General features: G+C 47.7%; 1 protein-coding gene and 1 long non-coding RNA gene across 2 annotated transcripts in view; both read left to right on the top strand.

The window, feature by feature from the left end:
* The first annotated feature begins 1,657 nt into the window (after positions 1–1,657).
* Positions 1,658–17,230, top strand: SCD (stearoyl-CoA desaturase). Its single transcript, XM_061162393.1, has 6 exons — positions 1,658–2,118; positions 2,646–2,928; positions 6,816–6,946; positions 8,415–8,620; positions 10,183–10,415; positions 13,163–17,230. Exons 1-6 carry the CDS (start codon positions 2,092–2,094, stop codon positions 13,360–13,362), a joined length of 1,080 nt encoding a protein of 359 aa, XP_061018376.1. The 5' UTR covers positions 1,658–2,091; the 3' UTR covers positions 13,363–17,230.
* Positions 17,231–21,729: 4,499 nt separating this feature from the next.
* Positions 21,730–22,477, top strand: part of LOC133070736 (uncharacterized) — a 39,067-nt gene continuing 38,319 nt past the window's right edge. The window contains exon 1 of the long non-coding RNA XR_009696205.1: positions 21,730–21,826. This is a non-coding gene — a long non-coding RNA (uncharacterized LOC133070736). The remainder of the gene's footprint in view (positions 21,827–22,477) is intronic.

The following is a 22,477-nucleotide window of genomic DNA, read 5'->3' on the forward strand; positions in this document are numbered from 1 at the left end:
TGGAGGTGGATGGTGACCGGCCAGGAGGCTGGCCAGACCCCAAGACCTGCGGCCTACTAGTGAGCTCCTTAATCATCCTTCCAGGCCATCCCAGGTGCCTCTCTTCCAGAAGCTAGTTGTTGGCACAAAACTCCTCACTTTCTTCTCTTCCCAAACGGATGGTATTTGGGGAGACAGGGGTGTGGTTGGAGTCTGGGAGAATGCACAGCCTGCCTGGTTCCCAGCTTACCCCCATGGTAAGGCTCCCACAGCCCTCGGAAAAGGCAAGACTGTGAGCCACAACACTGAGGTCAGAACATGTCAGGGACCAGGGATTCTGAGTAGGGATTAAGACCTGGGCTCCATCATTATATTTCTGGGATCAGCTACTAGCTCTATCATTGACTGGCTGCTGTGACCATAAGAAAGTTATTTAATTTCTCCATAGATCACTTCTCTCATCTTTTAAAAGGGAATAAATGACTACCCACCTCACAGGGCCACAAAGTGAAAGTGAAGTCACTCAGTCATGTCTGACTCTTTGCAACCCCATGGACAGTGGAGCCTGCACCAGGCTCCACTGTCCATGGAATTTTCTAGGTAAGAGTACTGGAGTGGGTTGCCATTTCCTTCTCCAGGGAATCTTCCTGACCCAGGGATCGGACCCAGGTCTCCCACATTGTAGACAGACGCTTTACTGTCTTGAGCCCCCAGGGAACTTCACAGGGCCACAAGTAAGTATCAAATGAAAGGATTCTTGTGGATTGGCTTGCAATCAATACCTTTTGGCTATTCTTGCTGCACTTATGAGTTCTTTCTCCTGCTTTTGAGTGAAAGCACGTCTGTACTTTCCCCACGAAATGGCCTTTCCCAACGAAGGCAATTCCAAAACAACAACCCGACAATCTAAAGAATCTCCAGAACATCCCTCACTCGTTCTGTTGGCGTGGGCACAGGGATAGCATAGTTCACTGGTGCCTGGCAGTGAACATTCCCTTTCGACGTGCCCAGTGGTTGAACCTCTTGCGCGCGTGCAGATGTACACATCAGTGCATCTACTTGTGTGTGCGCCGCCTCCCGCCGGCCTGCCCGCGGGGAGGCCCGCATGCCTGTTCAGCAGTCCCGGGTTAGCGCTGCGCCGCTGGTGGGCGGGGCCCGGCCATTGTTCCGTGGCCAACCGAACGGCCCCCAGCCCCCTACCCCGCATCCCCTGAGCGCTAGCGACAGAGGGAGGCGGGGCTTCGCCAGGCGCGCGGCCCGGGACCCGGGGTTTGAGGGCACGTCTCCCCTCCCACGCGTCTAGGCGAGCGGGAAGGCCGGGGTGGAGTTGTGCGGAGTGGTAGCCCGCGTGGTTTCCCCACTCTTTCCCGGGAAACTTCCCCAGTGCCCATCTATTTGCGAATTGCCCGGGGCCAGTCCAGGGCTGACACGCATCCCCGCACCGTTCCCCGACCGGGTCCTCTCCCTCTTCCCGAGCGCCTCCGAGGCGGCAGGATGCCCGGTAGAGGCCCAGCGGCCGGTGGAAGAGAAGCCGAGGAGAAAGGGAGGGGAGGGGGAGTGAGGAGCTCGCGGCAGAGGGAACAGCAGATTGCGCCGAGCCAATGGCAACGGCAGGACGAGGTGGCACCAAATTCCCTTCGGCCAATGACGCGCCAGAGTCTACAGAAGCCCATTAGCATTTCCCCAGGGGCAGGGGCAGAGGCAGGGGCTACGGCGGCCAAGCCGCGGTGTGTCTGCAGCATCCAGTTCTTGCTTCTCCGGCCGCCAGCACGCCTCGGCTGTCTGTCTCCTCCCCTCTCCCGCCCATGCGGGTCTCCCACGGTGAGCCAACTCTGCGCACTTTGCCCCTAGCTGGCAGCGAATAAAAGGGGTCTGAGGAACTACGGGGCACGGTCACCCGCTGCCAGCGCTAGCCTTTAAATCCCCAGAACAGCAGGTCCGGTTCGGACACCAATCCAGCGCGCACCGTGCAGCGGAAGGTCCCGAGCGCAGCGCCGCGGATCGCCACGCAAAAGCAGGCTCAGGAACTAGCCTACGCTCAGTTCGGACTGCCCCGAACTCCGCTCCGCAGTCTCAGCCCTGGGAAAGTGATCCCAGTGTCCGAGGGCCCAGATGCCGGCCCACTTGCTGCAAGAGGAGGTGAGAGCTTCCGAGGAATGGCCCCCAGGTCCCGGGTTCGCCGGTGCTGGTGGGGCTTCTAGGTGACTCACTGGAGAAGAGTTGAGATCATCGCAGGAGAACATAACCATCTTTTGCGAGTTGTACTGCCTTCAGTTTGTTGGGAATGGGGGTTGTAATTTGCGAACTTAGGTCTCCAACTTTCGTTTCTTACGCTTTAAAGAGAAACCTGGTCCTGCCGGTAGCCTTATGTATGTAGGTATGCGGGCTTTCTTTGTGTGCTCGTTGGGGTGCGAGTGTTTCACTCCTCTTTCTTATTTCCCCTTCACCTTGAGGTTTCACCTCCTCTCCCCAATCTCTGCATAGTTCCTGGGGACTTCCCTGTCTTCCGTCTGCCATAGACCTTGTCCTCAGGTAACCTGGGTATTGGGACCAGGTCTGTGCCTATCCCCCGCCCCTCCCCCAGCTTGACTAGGGAGTGAAGTGGTCCCTACTACCTCCACGTGTCCTCTCCTCTCTCTTGATCCTCCACTCCGTCTCCCTTCCAGATCTCTAGCTCCTACACAACCACCACCACCATCACAGCACCTCCTTCCAGGGTCCTGCAGAATGGAGAGGGCAAATTGGAGAAGACTCCCCTATACTTGGAAGAAGACATCCGCCCTGAAATGAGAGATGACATCTATGACCCAACTTACCAGGATAAGGAGGGCCCAAAGCCCAAGCTTGAGTATGTTTGGAGAAACATCATCCTCATGGGTCTGTTACATTTGGGAGCCCTGTATGGGATCACATTGATCCCCACCTGCAAGATATACACCTATATCTGGGGTAAGAAGTTCCCATGTCCTCCCAACCCAGTACCCCAGGTTCTCTCCACTCTTTTAGTTAAGTAGGAACTTACATAGAGTAGAAACACCAGCCCCTCCAGGCCGAGGTTTTCCCAGCCATTTCTCTTTGGTGTCCTGAGAGGCTGGGTGGCCTGGGAACAGAGCCTTTGGGATGCAGGAGCGTCCACTCTGGGGGATCTTTTAATTTCAGTGTTGGGGCTGGAGCCCTGAGACCATGGGCCTCAGGTTTTGAGATGAGCAGAACTATACCAGAGAGTCATCTTTCTCTGAAAGAGGTTTTCTGTTTTAAGTCTTTTGCTTGACTGCTTGTCCCAGCCCTGCCAGCCAGGAAAGAATCAAGGTCCCTACCTGGGAGGCATGGGAACATGGGACTAGATGAGTGACTTTAGAGGGCTTAAGCTGAGTCTAGTCATGGGGTAACAAGAACAGCTTCTCAGGAAGAGAGTTAGTAGTAGAGGAACAGAGTGGTGGTCATCCACAAACTTATTTTGCCCTGACCCTGGGCCCTTTCAGGCTCCTTGGTTACATAAACAGATGAAGAAGGCTCCTGTGTAACTTAGTTTATACAGATGATTGATCTGTGATTCTGTGTAGGTCTTGACCGTACATGACACTCGACAAATTGTTCTTAGATTGAAATAAGGTTCAAGAAGTGTTCCATGTCCATTCCACACCCATCCTGCTCCAGCCCCTCTCTCCTAGGCCTGGGCAGCCCTGGCCTTCAGGCTGCTGCAGTGAGGGGGATAGTCCCCAATGTATCCCTCACCTGCCTGTCCTTAACTCAGCTCTTTCAGGAATCCATGGGCTTGGGCTGATAGCAGGGCCTTGCCGCCTGCACACACACATGCGCTCTGTGGGCATTCCCACCTCTGCCACTATGAGTCTGGCTTGGGAAGGGGAAAACAGAGAACCCTAAAGACCAGGGATGGGAGGGTGGGGCACATCAGCACTCTCTGAGAGGGGCAGACCAGAACTCCCCCTCCAGAAAGCAACTGTAGGTCTTCCAGAGCAGTCTTGGGTGTGGGGTGCTTGCAGACAGCTGCACTCCTGGAGGGGAGTTACATAGAAGGGCTGGCGGGCCAAGTTTCAGACAAGTCCTCCAGAACCTCTTTGGTCTAAAGGTGGTGGATCTGGTATGTGGAGATTTTGGGAGGAATCCTCTTGGTAATCCATGGACAGAAATGTAGCTGGGTAGATCCCCTCTCTCAGTTTTTCAAGGAACACACTGGGGACAATAGTACTTTTTTTTTAAGATTAGAAAGGTAGTGCTTTTTTACATGTGTTTAATTGCTGGGGCCAGCCAGGCACCGATGAAATCGTTTCATCGGCAGACCAGGAAGGGCTCTTATTTTTGAGGGGAGGGGGACATCTGTTCTCTAGTCCTTCTGAGAACCCAGCAGAACTTGAGTTCTGGAATTTCAGTTCAAACTGAGGAATCAGGAGCAGGACAGGGATTCCCCAGGGAGGCTTCGGACTCCTCTCTCCACCCCTTCTCCCCAGTAGAGAAGTCTTCACCAGGTGTTTGGTGAAGGTGTTTGGTCACCTGCAAGCCCCTTCCAGCCCCAAGAGTCCTTGAAAGCCTCGTAAAGTCCTGAGCTTGACCAGATGCTGTTGCTCACTCCCTTCCCTTGGCTGCTGGTGCAGGGGGCAGAATGCTATCCCCAAACCAGGGCTGTGCCCGCTACCTTTTTGGTGTCCTGCCCATGGGTGTGTGCTGTGCCTTTGGACAGAGAAATGTGTCACATGGAGCCTGGATGGTGACTTTTATACTCCTGTCCCTGGGCCCTGTGGTGGATGGCTTAGCTGATGGAATGACTGGTTTGGTGTGGGGATTTCAGAACTCTTGTCTTAAGGAACAAAAGGGCAGTGGGAGGAGGGAGGGTCAGAGGGGCCTCAGAGTTCAGGAGCTTGGCTTTACCTTTTCTTGTTTTATCCCTAAGGATGGTGTTAAATTAGCAAATGGTTGTGATTCCAGCTTTTCTCATGACTGAGCAGTTTTGGTGTCTCAGAACTGCCTTGAGGGAATGGCCGAAGAGATATCTCTGGCTACACTGAGGGACCATGGGGTAAAACTTCTCCAGTCTCTTTCTTAGGACTAAAACTGAGGTTTTGCTTAACCACCAATTTGGACTTTAAGAGAATGAATTTCCAACTGACCCAGAGCCTTCTAGTAGATAGGCTTAGAGGTGCTGATGAGAAAAAAGCCACCAGAGGGTTTGAGTGCTTTTTCCAATTCCTCTGTCAATGCAGGGATCTTAGGTACTTTTCTGAGTCAACTTGCCAGGGTCTTCTGTGGCATGAAACAACTCTAGGAGCTTCTGTGCTTCTGAGCTGAGTGCTTCTTCTTTTGTGCCCAAAGAACTTTCCTTTACCCTGGGTGATTGGTGGGCTGTGGCTCAACCATCATCTCTCCAGGTGTCGATGCAGACAGATACGGCATCTGAAAGGCTATTACCACATGCCCAGGGACCAGCAAATCACCTAGGGCCCCAACCCAGTCCAGAGGGCTATGAGTAGAGGAACTCTCACTGGGACAGACTCTGGCTCCATGGCTCTCCTCCTGTAGGAGAAATTGGATAGGGTAGAGGAAGATGGGTGGGGTGGGGGCTTGTTTAGGAAACTGGTGTCTGTGGCAGGAGAAGAACACAGAAGGATTTGTTACAATGTGCAGTGTCTCCAACTGCAATTAAGTTCAGTGGCCACTGAGAATCTATTGTTTCTAGCCCTTCCCTAGGAATGAAACATTGTCAATAGTCACTGCTCTACCAAGGCCTCAACCCCTGCCTCCCTGGAGCTATTGAGCAGAGGAAGGTGGGTGGCTGTTGGGTTGCCCAGCAACCCACCTCCCAGTTAGAGACTCTATCTGGTGCCTGGAGCCAGCAGGCCTCCAGGAAGGTGAGGCATGACAGTGTTGGGCAACTTTGAGCCTGTCCTGCCGTTATCTAGAATTAGCCTTGCCAGCTGGAGTATGGACTGGCAGAGAGACGTGGCAAAGGCGAGACATATCTGGCGAGACATATGCCACGGAACCATGGGCATATCTTGGGGAGGTGGATAGTATACATCCTCGTGCCAGACTTCTGGAACACAAACCACTTTGTTGAGACAGAAATCTAGTTTCAAGCCATGGCTCCATTTCCTAGCCATAGGACCACAGATAAACGCTTAACTTCACCAAGCATCTGTTTTTTCAGCTGCAAAGCAAGGGATATTAAACCCCTTTCAAGGTATCTAGTGAATCAGAAAACATAGAATCCTTGGTGAAGCTTAAGACACTGCAGCTATGACTGATGTGCGGGGTTGGTTTTCCCCTCCTATGGCCACATTGCCTGCTAAAAGTTTTTTGGACCACTTGGTAAATAGTCCTAGTTCTGAGCCCCCTTAATGTGCCCTAGAACCCAAGCACCCTCAAATGGGTCAGTGCCCAGACTATACTGTCTGTTAAATATTTTAATACCACCCTTGCCTATGGGTCTTAAGCACTGCCATAGTGGTCTGTGGTCCTTAAAACATTGAAGAAGGTTAGCAGAAGGTCAGAGGGGTTGGGACCTGGGAGAATATCCATGACTGAGAAGGCCAAATGGCCAGGGAAGGTGGGGGTGGGTAAGAGCCCTCTTCTCTCTCCTGCCTTTCTGAAGTTCCCTGGGACTCCTAAGCTTATTCCAGCTCCTAGGTTAGATGATGAGAGGGGGTGGTATTTTTCAAGTGATTAAAATCAAAGGCGCCTAAGAGATCAAGGTATCCCTGGAGTTCAGGGAAAAGCAGATCCTCACCGGGAGCCTGAAGAACACACACTGTGACCTGAGGAAAACATCATGCAAATACTCTCCTAGGTTACTGACTGCCTGCCCTGTCTTATCCTGGCAGTGTTATTCTACTATTTGATGGGTGCCCTGGGCATCACAGCAGGGGCCCATCGCCTGTGGAGTCACCGAACCTACAAAGCCCGGCTGCCCCTGCGGGTCTTCCTGATCATCGCCAACACCATGGCGTTCCAGGTGAGAAGCCAGCTGTGCTCAGCTCTTTCTCTCCTCACTCTTTATCGATAAGCCGGTGGCGGAATGGAGGCAATCAGTGCCTGGAGAGGGACAGCACCTGGACAACCACTTCACTTTCCTCTCTCCTTGTGGTTAAGTTCAGGTTCGGTCCCGAAGTCCATAAAACATAAGGATACTTCTGAGTGACTGGCAGAGGCAAGTAGGAGATAAAGAGGAAAAAATGTCGGTGGGTAGGGTCGTTTTTGAACCTCTGTTCTCACTCAGTCTGGCTGTTGTGGTCTTTCATAAGTGCATAAGGCAAGAACTGAGCCTGGTTTCACGGGCAGACATTGGACAGAACATTCACAACTCTGGGTGGATGTCTTAGGACTCTATCACAGTGGGGTTGAAGTTAATGTTTCACAGATTTCTTCTTTTAAACTCCGTTGTTTTCAGGTAAGACGATCAAACACTTTTATAGTGCTAACTATATGTCTGACACTACTCTAAGCACTTGACATAGACTGCCTCATTAAACCCTCACAACAATCTTAGGAGGTAGGTAGCATTGTTATCCCCATTTCACAGATGGGGAAATTTTGTCACTGAGGGTTTAGGTAGACCAACATTATGCTCCTTTTAATGGGTTACCAGGCTGCCTAAGTCAAGTGTTGAGGTTTGTTGAAGCAGAAAGTTTTTAGCAGAGATAGAATGAAGGGGACTGGAAAAAGAGAACTCATAGTTATTAAGCAGTAGCAAAGGGCAAAAGATAGCATGTAGTGAGGGGCCTAGCTTGGAACAAGAGGAAAACACAAGGAAGCCCAGTTAGTCCCCTTCTCCATGGCAATATCCATGGTTGTGTAATCATCTCTGCCATATGCCTTAATGCCTCAAAGGCTCCTGATATTGTCCCTGTAGGGCAAAAAAAAAAGGAAGAGAGATTGGCGCACTCTATGGAATAGAAACAGTTCCAGAGGCCATTTGGGAATGTGGTCATATCATGATTTATCTGCATGGCCTTTTCGAGTTGTATGAAGTATCTCTTGCCAAGGCATCAGAATGGAGCTGCCCACAGCTTCATCCACTGACCAGGGTGCTAAGACATAAGGCTGCCTGCCTCCTGTTATCCACGCTCAGGGATTAGCCCGCCACACCCCATTTCTTGCTTGAAGAATTGCAGTGTTCCCTCCTAATGTAACTCTGAGCCCTGTACAATCTTCCTGCATTCCACCCACCACAAAACCCTCAAGAAGCAGCCAGCCCTGTTCATGTGGTCCTGAGACTTGAAGTTGCTTTTCCACTTATGCTTCAGCAGCAAGTTTAGGGAGGAGAGGAGGCAACTGCATGACTTCTCCTTTGGAGCACTGACTCCTAGGTATTTTGTGAGGTTGGGCTGAGAGCTGTGGGCTCTGGAAGATGCCCAGCAATTGGAATTCCCCTGAGAGGGTGTCTCTTCACAGGCCTTCATTCCTCTTCTCTGTTCCTCTAGAATGACGTTTTTGAATGGTCCCGAGATCACCGTGCCCACCACAAGTTTTCAGAAACGGATGCTGATCCCCACAATTCCCGACGTGGCTTTTTCTTCTCTCACGTGGGTTGGCTGCTTGTGCGCAAACACCCAGCTGTCAGAGAAAAGGGTGCTACGCTAAATTTATCTGACCTAAGAGCCGAGAAGCTGGTGATGTTCCAGAGGAAGTGAGTGACATGATGATGGAGCTGGGGACCTGGCATTTGGGGACCCCCTTTTTTCTCCTAGGACTTGTCAACATGAGCTGAGAAATTTACTTGGTTTCCACATCTCAGATTATAATTTAAAATCCTAATTTTTAATAGCCCATGGGCCCAGAGCCATAGACTGTTGTTTCTTTTTCTCTGAGCTACCTAAGCCAATTAAATTCAACAAATGTTTGTTGACCTAGGACAGTCATGGATACAAAGCCAAATGTGTCAGTCCTTACCTTCAAGGAGTTCATAGCTTATTGGGGAGTGGAAGGATAAGCCAAGTGTCCAAATACCTATGATACATGGCAAAATATTTTCCATAGCGAGGAGAGGCACAAAGGGGAGGGAGACTGTAGAGTGGGGAACATCAGGGAAGGGCTTATGAAGAAAGTAGCTTTGGAATCCACTGATGGATGGCACAGGGCAGGTGGGTGGGGGGACAGTGCAAATAGAAAGAGCTGAAGTGTGTTCCTGGAACAGAGTCCTTTTGCTTGAAATACGGGGTGTGGTAGGAAAAAAGACTAGCAACAGAGACTGATGCCATTCTTATGGAGTCTTACAAGCAGACAAGGTTTAATTCAACCCAGGCAATAGGAAACCATGGAAAGGTTTTTGAGTCAGAAGGTGGCATGGTTGGAGGTGTGCATCCATCTGGGGTGGATGAGAGAAGGCATTGAATGAAAGAGGTGGGAAAGTCCTGGGTTTCCGTGTGGGGAAGTGGTGGTAGGAATGGAGAGGAGTTGAAGGCAGCAGGGGTTACTAATGATACAAGAATAGCAGACTTAACTGCTGAAGGCATCTAGGAAATCAATTCCCTGGTAATGTCGATGCCTGCTGTACCTTTGGGAGGAGGAAGACTGGAACAGGGCCTCCAGAGGGACAGATCTGCTGGCATCTAGGACATTTGGGGTGCCTCTCTGAGGGAGAAGAAGAGGAAGGATGATAAAGATTCCTGGCTAGCAGGAGATGAAGGCAACATACTAAGCAAAAGTTCTGGGGACTTCCCTGGTGGTCCAGTGGTTAAGACTCCACACGTGCACTGGGCACGGGTTCGATCTCTGGTCCGGGAACTAAGATCCCCTCATGCCACCTGGTGTGGCCAAAAAAAAAATAAAGATTGACTTAAACATAGATTCTGCAAAGAGCACTGCTGAAAGGGAAAGGAAGCCCAAAGGCAGATCGGGAAAACCCGGGAAGGAGAACTCAGTCTGTAATTTGGACCCTGTCTGTTCCCCTGAAGTAGTAAAAGAGAGCAGTGGATTTAGAGTCAGGAGATGAAGCATTCCAGTCCTTGCTCCACCACTCCCTGGTAGTGTGACCTTAGAAAAGTCATTTAACCCCTTATTACCTCATCTCAGAAGTATGATAATAACACTATATTCTCAGAAAATTTCCTTGCCCATTCCCTCTTGCTCTGTTGCCTGCCACATTGTGCTCTCAGTGTAGAAGGGACAGCCCAGCCCTGTGAGAGTGGAAAATCAGGTAGGCCTCAGCATCCTCTCTCCACTCACTAAGTGTATGATCTCTCAATGCAGGTACTATAAACCTGCTGTCCTGCTGTTGTGCTTCATCCTGCCCACACTCGTGCCGTGGTATCTATGGGGTGAAACGTTTCAAAACAGCCTGTTTTTTGCCACCCTTTTCCGTTACGCCGCTGGGCTCAACGCCACCTGGCTGGTGAACAGTGCTGCCCATATGTATGGATATCGCCCTTACGACAAGACCATCAACCCCCGAGAGAATATCCTGGTTTCAATGGGAGCTGTGGGTAAGTCAGCAGTCCACAGCAAGACCACGTCTAGTGGTCTGCTGCCTAGGGTATTAGGTTATGAGCCAGGAAAACTAGATTTACCTGTTTTATATCCCCTTTCCATATGTCATTCCACTATAAAACTAAGGGACAGTATTAGAAAACCCTTGAAAGTTAAGCCACAAGTCCTATGTAAAGAGAAAAGGGCGAAAAATAACAATGCCTTTAATTCCAGGTTTAAGAGCAATCCACAAATGCTATGTATGATGAGCCCCTTTGGGCTGTCCTCTTCCCAGTCATCTCTGATCTGGGTGGTAGTCTTGCTTGGGGCAGGGAATGCATAAATAGAAGAGTAGGGTCATCTGGGTGGCCAGAAAGCCTAGTGTTTTATATTTAGACGTGATATACAAAACAGATACTTGTTGTTTAACTCAATAAGCTTCTCTTTTATCACCTTCCTGTATTCAGAGGGGCAATATTTGAAGTGTGTTACATGCCTTACTGCCTGGTGATGCCAGTATGAAGGATATTGAAGCAACTGTTGGTGGCCCTTTATCACCACTTACCACTCTCTTCTCTTATCCTTTATTTTTCTCTCTTCTGTTTCTCTGCTGTGCTGGGAACACTCCCTCCCCACAGTGTGACTTAGGAAACTCCCAGTAAAGCAATTACTTACTGACCCAATGCTGACTATTCAGGAATTTATTTCTACCAGTCCTGTTCCAATAGCCAGACAACAGGGTTCTGCCATCTGTCTCCATTTTCTTTTTCTTTGGTTTTTTTTTTTTTTTTTTTGGTCTGTCACTCTTTTCAGCTAAATATAGAACTTGACTAAGGCCTGGAATTAGGTTTCCTTAGGCAGACCCCACGGCCTCTTCCAGTGATCAGGGCTTCTGGTCATCCGGCATAGATAGGTAACCTCCCTGTTCCACACATGTACATATGCCATGGCCTAGCCATCACTTGGTTCTCTTTAAAACCTTCCTTTATATTCTCAACCCTGATTGTCTTTTTCTTTTTTATTACTCTCTGTACTAAAGGCATTTTTTCATTCCTTTTTAATTTTCATGCATCTTCCCCTCCTTCCAGACACCATGTACTGTTTACATGTTCTTACTCTGAACCATGCTTGAAATCAATCACATTATAGGCTATTTTCATAGAAAACCAGTGAATGTAATGGAAGGTTTCTGGAATGAGATCAGTCCCGTACTGCAAACAGATCTGTTGTGAGCTTCCCCAAGCCTATTCAGAGTGGCTGTCAGTATCTCACTTATCATTTGTTCCTTCATCCCTGGTGCTCCCCACTTATCACCTCACTCTTTGTTCTCTGGTCGCCTGTTTCCCTGCCATTCTAATCTTGTTCTTGAATTACACCCCCCCCCCCCACCCCCAGTCACATGCTCATCTTCTCTCTGCCAGAGCCAACCTCCCCGCTTGAGCATCTTTTGGCTGTATCTTGCTGTTCCATTACAGAGTCTCATCCTTCTTTTGCCCACTAACCTTCCTCCTCTTTCTTTCCTCTCTTGGCACCGTGTGTGTGTCTGATTGTTTTAAATCTGATAAGTGTGGGCCTAGCTAGTGCTTAGACAGAGCCTAGTTGCAAAGTCATTTATGGAAATTAGCGATCTTCCGTCAGTACCTTTAGCCTTGGGGTTATCCTACCCTCCAACTCAGTTCACACTGAATAAACTGATGATCCACACTGTGAGCAAACCTTGAAATGGCGCCCTGGATGGTGTTATTCCCATCATAGGACTTCCTTCCTTGTTGGTTATTAATGTCATTATTACTGTACTGGGGCTCTTTCATCTTCAAAGGGCTCAGCACACTCTTTTATTAGCTATTCTTTACCCAGCTTTACCCCAGCCTCATAAGGGTATTGTTATTGAATGTGGTTGCAAAGAAGATCCTGCCTAGGACTGGAGAACTCTATGGAGTTTCCACAGCTTGACTCATTACAGAAATTATTCTGAATCTAGAATTTCTTTGATTTTCCTCTGTCCAGCAAAGTGAACTGCTTGTTTCAGAACTTTAGAGGTTAGAAGGAATACCTAAGCTTTTTGATTCTTATTCCCTCAGAGAGCTTCTGTTTTATCAGCATCACCCCCAGGATGAAAGCTCAAAGAATTAGGAGCCAAAACAGTCCACTCTGAACCAGTAGAGGCTGAGGAAACTTAGGCCCCTGGGCTAGGCCTCCTTTCTTCTGACTTTTGACTGTGCCCCCCAGTTTCTTGGTACCCTTGGAGAGAGTGCCTGTGCAGTGGGGGAAAGTGTGCTCCTTTGCTCATCTTTGTAAGAAACCCAGTAAAAGTTCTTCATTCTGGACTCTCTCTCCACTCTAACATGTGCACATATACATGTGTTATATGTGGTATGTGGTTATATGTGGTTATGTGTGGTATAAGAGCCTTTAGGGTCTTATACCAATATGTAGTGAAGCGCTGGAATTTTCTTATCTAAAACCCATTTCTACTGATAGCAGTTTCTCTGAAATCATCTTATCTTCTCAGAGAAACTGCCAGCCCTCCTCCCACAAAGGTTCCCAGAGAGCCATGGTGACCAGGTTCTCCCCAGTCATTTCTTAAGATGCCTCTCAGGGCATCTATTTGATTCAGAGTTTAAAAGACTAGCTTCATTCATTCATTCAACAGCAACAGGTTTCTACTAGGTGTGAGGCATTCTGCTATGGAACCAGAATGCCAAGATCAAGAAGCCAGCAATCCACAGTATAGCTACATAACTTTTCTCTGCTTTTGTTCCAGGTGAGGGCTTCCACAACTACCACCACACCTTTCCTTATGACTACTCTGCCAGTGAGTACCGCTGGCACATCAACTTTACCACATTCTTCATTGATTGCATGGCTGCCATCGGTCTGGCTTATGACCGGAAGAAAGTATCCAAGGCTGCCATCTTGGCCAGGATGAAAAGAACTGGAGAGGAAAGCTACAAGAGTGGCTGAATTTTTGGCCCCTTGGGTTCCTTTTCCAAAAGCCAGCTGGGCAGAGGTTTAATGTTCTGTTTATTAACTACTGAATAATGCTACCAGGATGCTAAAGATGATGTTAACCCATTACAGTACAATATTCTTTTAAATTTTCTTTTTAAGTTGAAAGCCAACAACTCTGCCTTTATGATGTTAAGCTCATGTTCTTATTTCTTCTCTTATCTTCTTTCTCTTCTGTTCCCTTTATCCTTCCCTTTGTTTAGTCCCTATCACCTTTCTTTCTCTTTCCCCTCATTGCCTCCCAGGCAAGCAGTTGGTCAGTCATTGGCGGGTTTCCAGCTTCCAAAGCCTAGACAACCTTTCTGTAGTCTAAAACTAGTGGTCTTTGCCCCAGCTAACCCTTTCCTTGAGCTATCTGAGATTTAAGGTGGATGGCTCGAGCTAGAGATAGAAGAGAATCTTCTGGGAAGGGCCCTGATGATCTTCAGCCCAGGGTTTTGCTGGATGAAATGGAAAAATAACTTTATTTTGGCACCAAACTGCGAAAACAGGTAAATTGTCAGGGGAGAGAGTCAGCATGCATGGTATGATTGATAAATAGGATGAGTTGAAGTGGGAAACAAGGCAGGAAGCTCCTGCTGTGATCAGACACCCCTGTCTGCCCATCACCCAGCATGCTCCCTTTCTCTCCTGACTCTGACTGGGAAATAGCCATGGAGCAGGGCAGTCCTAGAACTCAAAAGCAAATCTCAATGTCCTGATATACTTTAGGCTGAGGATAAAGAAGAAGCATTTAGTTTGTGGTAAAAGTGGTCTCTGCTGCAGACAAATTGTTTTCTTTCTTTCATAACAGGAAGATTTCTTATTCTAGATAACAAGAAATCTTGAGGTTGGTTGTTTCCAGAATTGCTGACTCTAGCAGCTCAGGAAATTGTCAAAATTCTTTCATCTTTCTACTCTGCCATCTTTGGGATATTGGTCAGCTCCCCTCATGGTAAGAAGGCAGCTACAGCATTTTGAAACTTCCAAAAAAGAGATGTGTTGGTGGTATGGTGGTGAGCATAGCTGCCTCCCAAAAAAGAATTTTAGGAGGTGGAATTGGGTCAAACATAAAGCTATATATACGTGGGTACTTTGGTTGGAATATTAAAGTAATTCTCTCAGAGTATTTCCCTCTGAAAGAGAGGGGGGCTTGAAGAAGAGGAAGAATTAGCCAGGTTGTCTCCTTTCCTCTCGCTGCTGGACAGGAGATGGAGAGGTTGAGGGGCAGGGTCTGTAGGCAGTTCCCAAGAGATAAGGTTACAAAAGAAAGGCTCTGAGATCGCATTGCTGGGGGATTCAGAAGGTTACTGAGTAAGTTGTTGGGTGTCCTGATATGGAAGCTGGTTATACAAACAAGTTAGATGTTGGGTTCATTTCATTAATTCCACTTTCTCCTTGGAATGAGAAAGCATTAGAAGGCTTCTCCCCACAGTGTTGAACCCTTTCACTCATTCCTTCTATTAACTTCTAGCTGAAAGTATAGGACTGGCTGGGGGATGGGGTAGGAATCTCTTTACTACCCTATCGATTCTTGGCTCTGCCTTCTCTGTCCCCTTTCTCCTGCTGGTTCTATCTCCTCGATGTTTCCTTCTTTCTCTGGACAGGCAAACCTCTTCTGTGTGTATTCCAGAGGCAGTGATGGCTACTGCGGTTCCAAGTTGTTCCCTCTCTTACCAACAGAATGGTCAGGGTCACTGAACCACTGTTTCTCTTTACAAAGTTGAGCAAGCTGCCACTTTCACTTGGCCTCCAGAGCCTCCATCTATATCCTTGTGCTCCTTACCACACTGATGACTCCAGACAAGGCTGGCAAACCCTGCTAGAAACATCCTGGGCACAGGCATTCACACTCATGAGGCACGGCCAAGCCGAATGCTCATATTGTGCCAGAGCCAGCCATGGGGCAAAAGAGGATTTGTTTTTAGTCTCCTCTGTCTGGGTCAGAACCAGAGAGCATGCTGGCTGCCCCGGGCGTACTGGGTAAGCTGCCTAGCCTGAGTCAGTGCTCCCAGTGCTTGCAGAAGCACTGCAATGCTTGCAGAAGCAGGGGGAGCCTAGCCTTCACTGGGAAGCACAAGAAGCAAAGGCAGGTTCCAAAGTGCCTCACTCAGAAGGTGGCCCCAGCCCCTGGAGGGAGCAAGGGTATACCGCAAGACCTTGACTGAGGCTTAAGATGTGAGATGCCATGAACTTTGCTGAACAGTGTCTCTGTTCAGCAAACTAACCAGCATTCCCCACAAACACAGTCTAGAGCAGACAATAGTATAGAGGAATGTTGGAAGAACCTTGGGTCTCTCTGTCCCTGTAACCTCAGTTGTCAAGGCAGAAGCCTGGCTTTATTCTATTTAAAGGTTGAAAATATACAATACCAAATGCTCTGCCACTGTTGAGCTCCAAGGATGGAAAGGAGGAGCGCATTTCTTCCTGTATTAATTGGAAAAATGGCAGCTACAGGGCTTGGGCTAAACTAAAGGCATCCTTGTCTTTTGAGCTGTTCCTCTCAGTAGGAAAAAAAAAAAAATCTAATAGAATATCACTGTAGATTAGATCCTCTGACTGAAGCACCTACCCCTTGGAAATGCCTGTGGGGTAGTTTTAATTCCACAGGTCGTCTGATGTGTGCTTTACAACTGATGATCAAAAACAACATATCTTTCTATTCTAATTGTGTTCCATGGATCTGACCTATACCATGACCCTACACAAGGCTGGATGGTGTCCTTGGGCCCAGGGTACTTGTACTTGTGTAGGTGGGGGTTGTCTACTGAGTAAGGAATACTGTTTTTAGGGTTCTAAAGGTAAATTCAAATGGCGTGTTAATGACCCAGAAACTCAGATCTGATGCTGTCTGAATTTCTAATAGTCCTTGCTTTGTGGGTATGCTGACAACTTATCTGGATGCCTTACATCTTTTCTAATCAGTGTTGCCTCTGAGCCTGCTCTGCTCCCTCCCTGCTCCTTCTGTGGAGCCCTTTGCACCCCAGAGCCTGCAAAAGTGGCCTGGCTGGAGAATGATGAGTATAGCTGTTTGCAGGATTCCCTTCTGGGCTTCATTTTGGAAACTTTGCTTAGGGCTATTTTTCTTAATTGCCCGCATTTGATGGAGGGTGGAAGGAATTTTGAATGTATTTGATTTATTATTATTATTATTATTTTAGATTAAAAGATGGTTGTAGCATTTAAAATGGAAATTTTTCCTCCTGGTTAGCTAGTATCCTGAGTGTATTCTCTGTAAAGTGTAGCTCAAATGGGTCATCATGAAAAGTTCAAGAAAGCTCGATGTCAAAGTTATATGGGTGGTTAAGGCCAGGGCCTGTCCTACCACTGTGCCACTGACTTGCTGTGTGACCCTGGGCAAGTCATTTAACTATAATGTGCCTCAGTTTTCCTTCTGTTAAAATGGGATAATAATACTGACCTACCTCAAAGGGCAGTTTTGAGGCATGACTAATGCTTTTTATAAAGCATCTTGGAATTCTCTTAAGTCCTGAGTATTTTTATAGTAGCAGTATCCACCATGAACTGTGTCCACCATGAACCTGTCCTGGAGGCAATCAGGAATCTATATGGTTCTCTCTGAGGGATTGAATAAATGCATTAGCTAAGGGGTGGATAACTAGCCAGACAAAATCTGAGAATGCATAAACTCGTTGCCATGGAAACATACACAGGATACCTTTTCCTTGATTGGGTGGGATTTTTCCCTTTTTATGTGGGATAGTAGTTATTTGTGACCTAAGAATAATTTTGGAATAATTTCTATTAATATCAACTCTGAAGCTAGTTGTACTGATCTGAGATTGTGTTTGTTCATAATAAAAGTGAATCTGATTGCCCTGTGTCTGAGCTTTTTTGGCTGTGATTCAGTCTCTTCACCACCCTGTTTATGTCCTATTCCTGTACCTTTAAGAGTAAAAAAGAAGTAGAAACCACAATGGTTGACTCATACCCCAGTAACCTGCCCTGCCCTCCTGCCCTTCTAGGGGTAACTTTAGGTTAAACTCAGCCTTGGCAGCAGGAATCCAGGAGTCTGCTGCCATTAGATAAAACATGTTAACACCCAGCAAGCACTTTGGGTCTGGGGAAATACCAGGTCTCCTGTGTGTCCCATGGTCACATGAGCCCAAAATAGAGAAACAGAGAGGAAGGGAGCAGCAGGAGACATTCTTTGGAAAGCAGTTCTGTACCTGGCAAGCCGGGCTGGGCCATCCAGGTCATTCGTCTGAAATGGAAACAGAAACGTGGTCCCTGAGGGGAAGAAAGCTTCCTGAAAATGCTGATTAACAGCCGCAGGAAGACATGAAAAAAATTCAAGGAAAAGCTTGTAAATTCCTGGAATAGAGAGGGCTTCTTGATCATTAGGGGAAAAAGGCTTTTAGCTTTTACTACCTTATCTGAGACTGGAGAAGGAAATGGCAACCCGCTCCAGTATTCTTGCCTGGAAAATCCCATGGACAGAGGAGCCTAGCAGGCTACAGTCCATGGGGTCGCAAGAGTTGGACATGACTTAGTGACTAAACCACCACCACCACCACCTTATCTGAGAATCTGAGTGGAAAAGAGAAGGACATTTTCTGGTTTGAGAGAGTTTCATTTTCCAACAGGAGCTACCCGGTCAATGCCTGGGCTTCTAAACATTCACCAGAACCAACCTCCCTCACTTCCTAATGTCTTGCCAGACCTTAATAAGTTGATGGTGCACTTTCTTAATCAATATCTGGCTTTCCACCCCTTTCCCTCTATTTTGTTTGAAAGGTTCAGGTTGGACATTTTTTTTCTGTTGCTCTATAATTGCCCTGTACTTTCCAAGTCTTACCTTTGTCTTGGAGACAGAGACACCAGCCACATGTAAAAACAACAGTTGCTATAAACTAAAGTCTACCTAGAATGATATATTTGTGATACCAAACTCCTTGGAAAAGTTCACAGATGTACCATGTTCTATATTAGATAGAGGGATTGAGCCCAAACATGAACAGGAATCCCACAGACTTTTGATGCTGAAAGTCTGAGTTCTAAGTCCACCAGACCCACAGACGCCATGATAATATTTACAATAGCCAGGCACTATAGCGAGCACTTGACAGAGTGCATTTTCTCATGGTATGTGAAGTGCTCTGATTACTCCAGTTTTACTGATGAGGGAACCAATTTCACTGGGAGAAAAAACACGGTGTGGCAGTGAGCAACAAGTCTGTGATCCAGTTCCAGAAGTTCACTCATTAACTGCTCTGCATAACCATCTAGGTAAATCTGGAGTGCACAAATCTCATATGCAAGTAGATGCCCGGTGAGATGCACTTTTACACAGGCAAAGCTTGGCTGCAGTGGCCGGGAGCTAAATTTATGCAAAGTTAAATTGCAGATGTATTCTCTGGTCCAGACGAACCCAACTCATGCCACCTTGTGACCTGTTTTAACATTCAACCACACCTGAGTTTTAATCTCTCTAACAATAGAAACCTATCTGACATTTCCTCTAAACTTTTACAAACCGTACTCCACCCTGCTGTCACATTTTGAGATCCTTAGCAGTATCTCTTGGAGAAGAAAATGGCAACCCACTCCAGTATCCTTGCCTGGAAAATTCCATGGACGAAGGAGCCTGGCAGGCTACAGTCCATGGGGTTGCAAAGAGTTGGACACGACTGAGACTTCACTTCACTTTAAGGGTATCTCTTCTTTTAGAAATGTCTCCTGCACCTGAACAATCTGTGTTTGATAAAGTTATTGAAAGACCTCACATCTCATTTTAAATTCTGTCTCTGCAACAAACTGTGTGAAATGTCACAGGGGGTGGGAGTTGTATTCTGTGACTGATAGTTAACTTACTAAGCCGCAGGCAAAGTGCTGCTTCTTGTATGCTGACTTTGGAGCAAATGCCACAGGCCTTAATTGCAGGTTCCAAGCAGTTGAGATTCTATACTAGGATGGCTGGAGGCAGGGCCTTCCCCTTTTCTGGACCCCGGTTTCCCCCTTCCCTACCCTGGCCTGCCCAGCCTGCTGCACCCAAGCCACAGAGAGCTCACAAAGCCCAAGTGTCTGCTATGCTGACTCGTGCAGCTCTTCTACGGCCAGGGCAGGACTGTCCAGAAGGGCCCGAGGGAGGCCCTCTCCTTTTGGCCATCTCCCATAGGAGCAGTGTACAGCCAGGGCTGGGCCAGGCTTTAGAACTTTGTGACCGACCAGAGGAAAATGAAAATGAAAGGGCAGACTGCACAGTCAGAGAATTCTGAACAGCAGTGAGGATTCACCCTTCAGTCTTTTTCTTTGCTTGTTTCATATCCATATGTTTTAAGTAAAACTCACATACCATAAAGTTAGCCATAGGGTGACATCTTAGTCCATACGGAACACTGTGCAACCCCTATTTCTATACAGTTCTGAAACCTTTCCTTCACCCCAAAAGAAGACTTGGTACTTGTTCCACACTTGTTCCTCATGCCTGCCCCCGGCAACCTCCAGTCTGCTTTCTGTCTCTATGGATCTACCTATTCAGGATATTTCATGCAAATAGAATCCTACAAGATGTGACCTTCTGTCCACACAGACCTTCTGTGTCTGGATTCCTCCTCTCAGCATAGTGCTTTTGAGGGTCACCCACACTGTAGTATGTATCAGTACTTCATTCCTTTTTAACACCAAATAATATACCATTGTATAAATATACCACAATTGCTTTCTCTATTCCTCTGTTTCCACCTTTTGACTATTATGAATCCTGTTGCTATGAACACTTGTGTGTAAGAAATTGAGTATGTGCGTGCTCACTCACGTCTGACTCTGCTGCGACCCCATGGACTGTAGTCCGCCAGGCTCCTCTGCCCATGGGGTTTTCCAGGCAAGAATACTAGAGTGGGTTGCCATTTCCTCCCCCAAGGGCTCTTCCCAACCCAGGGATCAAACCCACGTCTCCTGCTTGGCAGGAGGATTCTTTACCACTGAATCACCTGAGAAGCCCCAAATAATTGAGTGTGGTCTTCAATTTATTTGGGTTTATACCTAGGAGAGGAATGGCTAGATTATATGGCAATCCTACATTTAACTCTTTCCAGAACCACCAAACTGTTTTCCACAGCAGCTGCACCATTTATGTTTCTACAAGCAAGGCTCATGTCACACATATTCTTTTATTTTTTTCACCCTTTATACTTAACAGTGTACACATTTGTTTCTTTCCTGCTCCCTACTTACAAGAAAGCAGCGGTAGAGGATGGGAGAAGCTGCACCTCTAGTAGAAAGATGATCCCCCCATAAACCGGGGCAGCAGGAGCCCCTCTGGCCTTATGCTTTGCCTCTGCTCTTGCCTCTTCAACAAACAGGATTCTGTGACCAGGAACAGAGGAGGGAAGGCTTCCATCTCCCTGTGACACACCCACCACAGCCATTTATGTTATCCCATAAAACGACCCTCCCAGCGCCCTGCAACACTTCCCTGCTCACACAGAATATCCCATTAAACGGTCTTAAACAGCCAAAACTGAGAACAGAAAAGAAGCAGCTCCGTGTGGAAGCTGCCAACCTTGGCTCAGCTCTGCAGGCGAATGTTTAAACTCTCAGCTCAAGCTTAAGATCTCCGAAGACACAACCCCGAGCCTTGTGCTGCCCAGCCCCCCTGCTAAAGGGCCTGCCTGTCTGAGCTTGTCTGGACCTGGCTGGGAGCAGACATGAATGGAGAGGAAGAGCTTCCCTCTCCACCCCCTCTCAACGGGGTTACTGCCGGTCACAGAGCTATTTACATTTACAACAGCCCAACAGCGCCTGATCAGGCGGGAGCCAATCAGCAGCCCCCAAGCTTGTCTGACTCCGTCTGCGCCAATCAGGAGGTGCTATCCTTATAGCCTCTCTTTTCTTTGAATCACACAGGTCGGTTGTCGCCTGTTTTGGGGAGGGGAGCCTGATTCAGAGTTCAGGCTCTCCCTAGACTTCAGTTTGTCATTCACTGGAATGGGGAAAATACAGAAACAACACTCAGCTTCCCGGGGAGACAGCTGCACATAAAATTCTAGGAGAGTGTTATAAACAAATGGAGAACACTGTCTTCCTTCCCAGCATAGATTCTGTGCTTCTCCGCTGCGAAAAATTGTATAGACAGAGTTTCTCCTCCTTCACTGCCAGCCCCTCCCTGACTCAGGATTATCAATATGGGCTCTTAATCCATGATTGCCTTGCAGGCGGTGCGACATTGCTGACCACAACAGGCCAGTAGGCAGAGCTAATTTTTTTTCTCACCAGCAATAGTGCAAACACCTGTCAGTAAAAGGCAAAGAGCAAAGGATCAGCAAAACAGGCTAAAGACTGGATAGTCACAGGGTAGAGCAGAAGCAAGAACGTGTTTGGGAGCGGTCAGGGCTGATGTAACCGGAACCTGCAGGACTTGGAGTGCAACGTGGAGAGAGGCCTTGAAAGCCCTCCTGGAGCGTTTAAACATGCTTCCGTGAGTGATACAGAGCCCCGGGGAGCCACCAGTCATTTTCAAGCAGGAGAAGAAAATAATTTCCTTTCTCCCAAAAGTTATCTCTGATGATTCAGAAAGTTAACATAAAGAGCAGATCAAGGAAGGATCAGATTAGGGCTGGAAGATCAGTTAGGAGGTCATGAGACCTAAATACTAGGATAGTAATGGCCAAATGGAAAGGACGGGCCCGGGTTGAGAGGTATTTTGGAGTCAAATCGATAGCACTTAATTGATTGGATGCTTCCCAGGTAGCGCTAGTGGTAAATAATGATCCTGCCAAGGCAGGAGACAGAAGAGAAATGGCTTTGATCCTTGGGTTGGGAAGGAAAAACTTCTTCCTCTTCCCTTTCTAGGTTTGTCTGTTGTTCTAAGAGAAGGGCATGGCAACTCACTCCAGTATTCTTGCCTTTAGAATCCCATGGACAGAGGAACCTGGTGGGCTACAGTCCATGGGGTCATAAAGAATTGGACACTACTGAAGCAGCTTAGCAGGCATGAGAGATGACACGGGAGAGTCGTCAGAAATGACTTTGAGGTTTCACTCCTGTGTGACTGGAAGGGAAGCACCTGCACTAACTGAAATAGGTAGTTTAAAAAAGAAAAGTAGATTTTGGAAAGAGAATAGTTCAA

Source organism: Dama dama, chromosome 15, assembly GCF_033118175.1.
Source record: "Dama dama isolate Ldn47 chromosome 15, ASM3311817v1, whole genome shotgun sequence".
NCBI classification, from domain to species: Eukaryota; Metazoa; Chordata; class Mammalia; order Artiodactyla; family Cervidae; genus Dama; species Dama dama.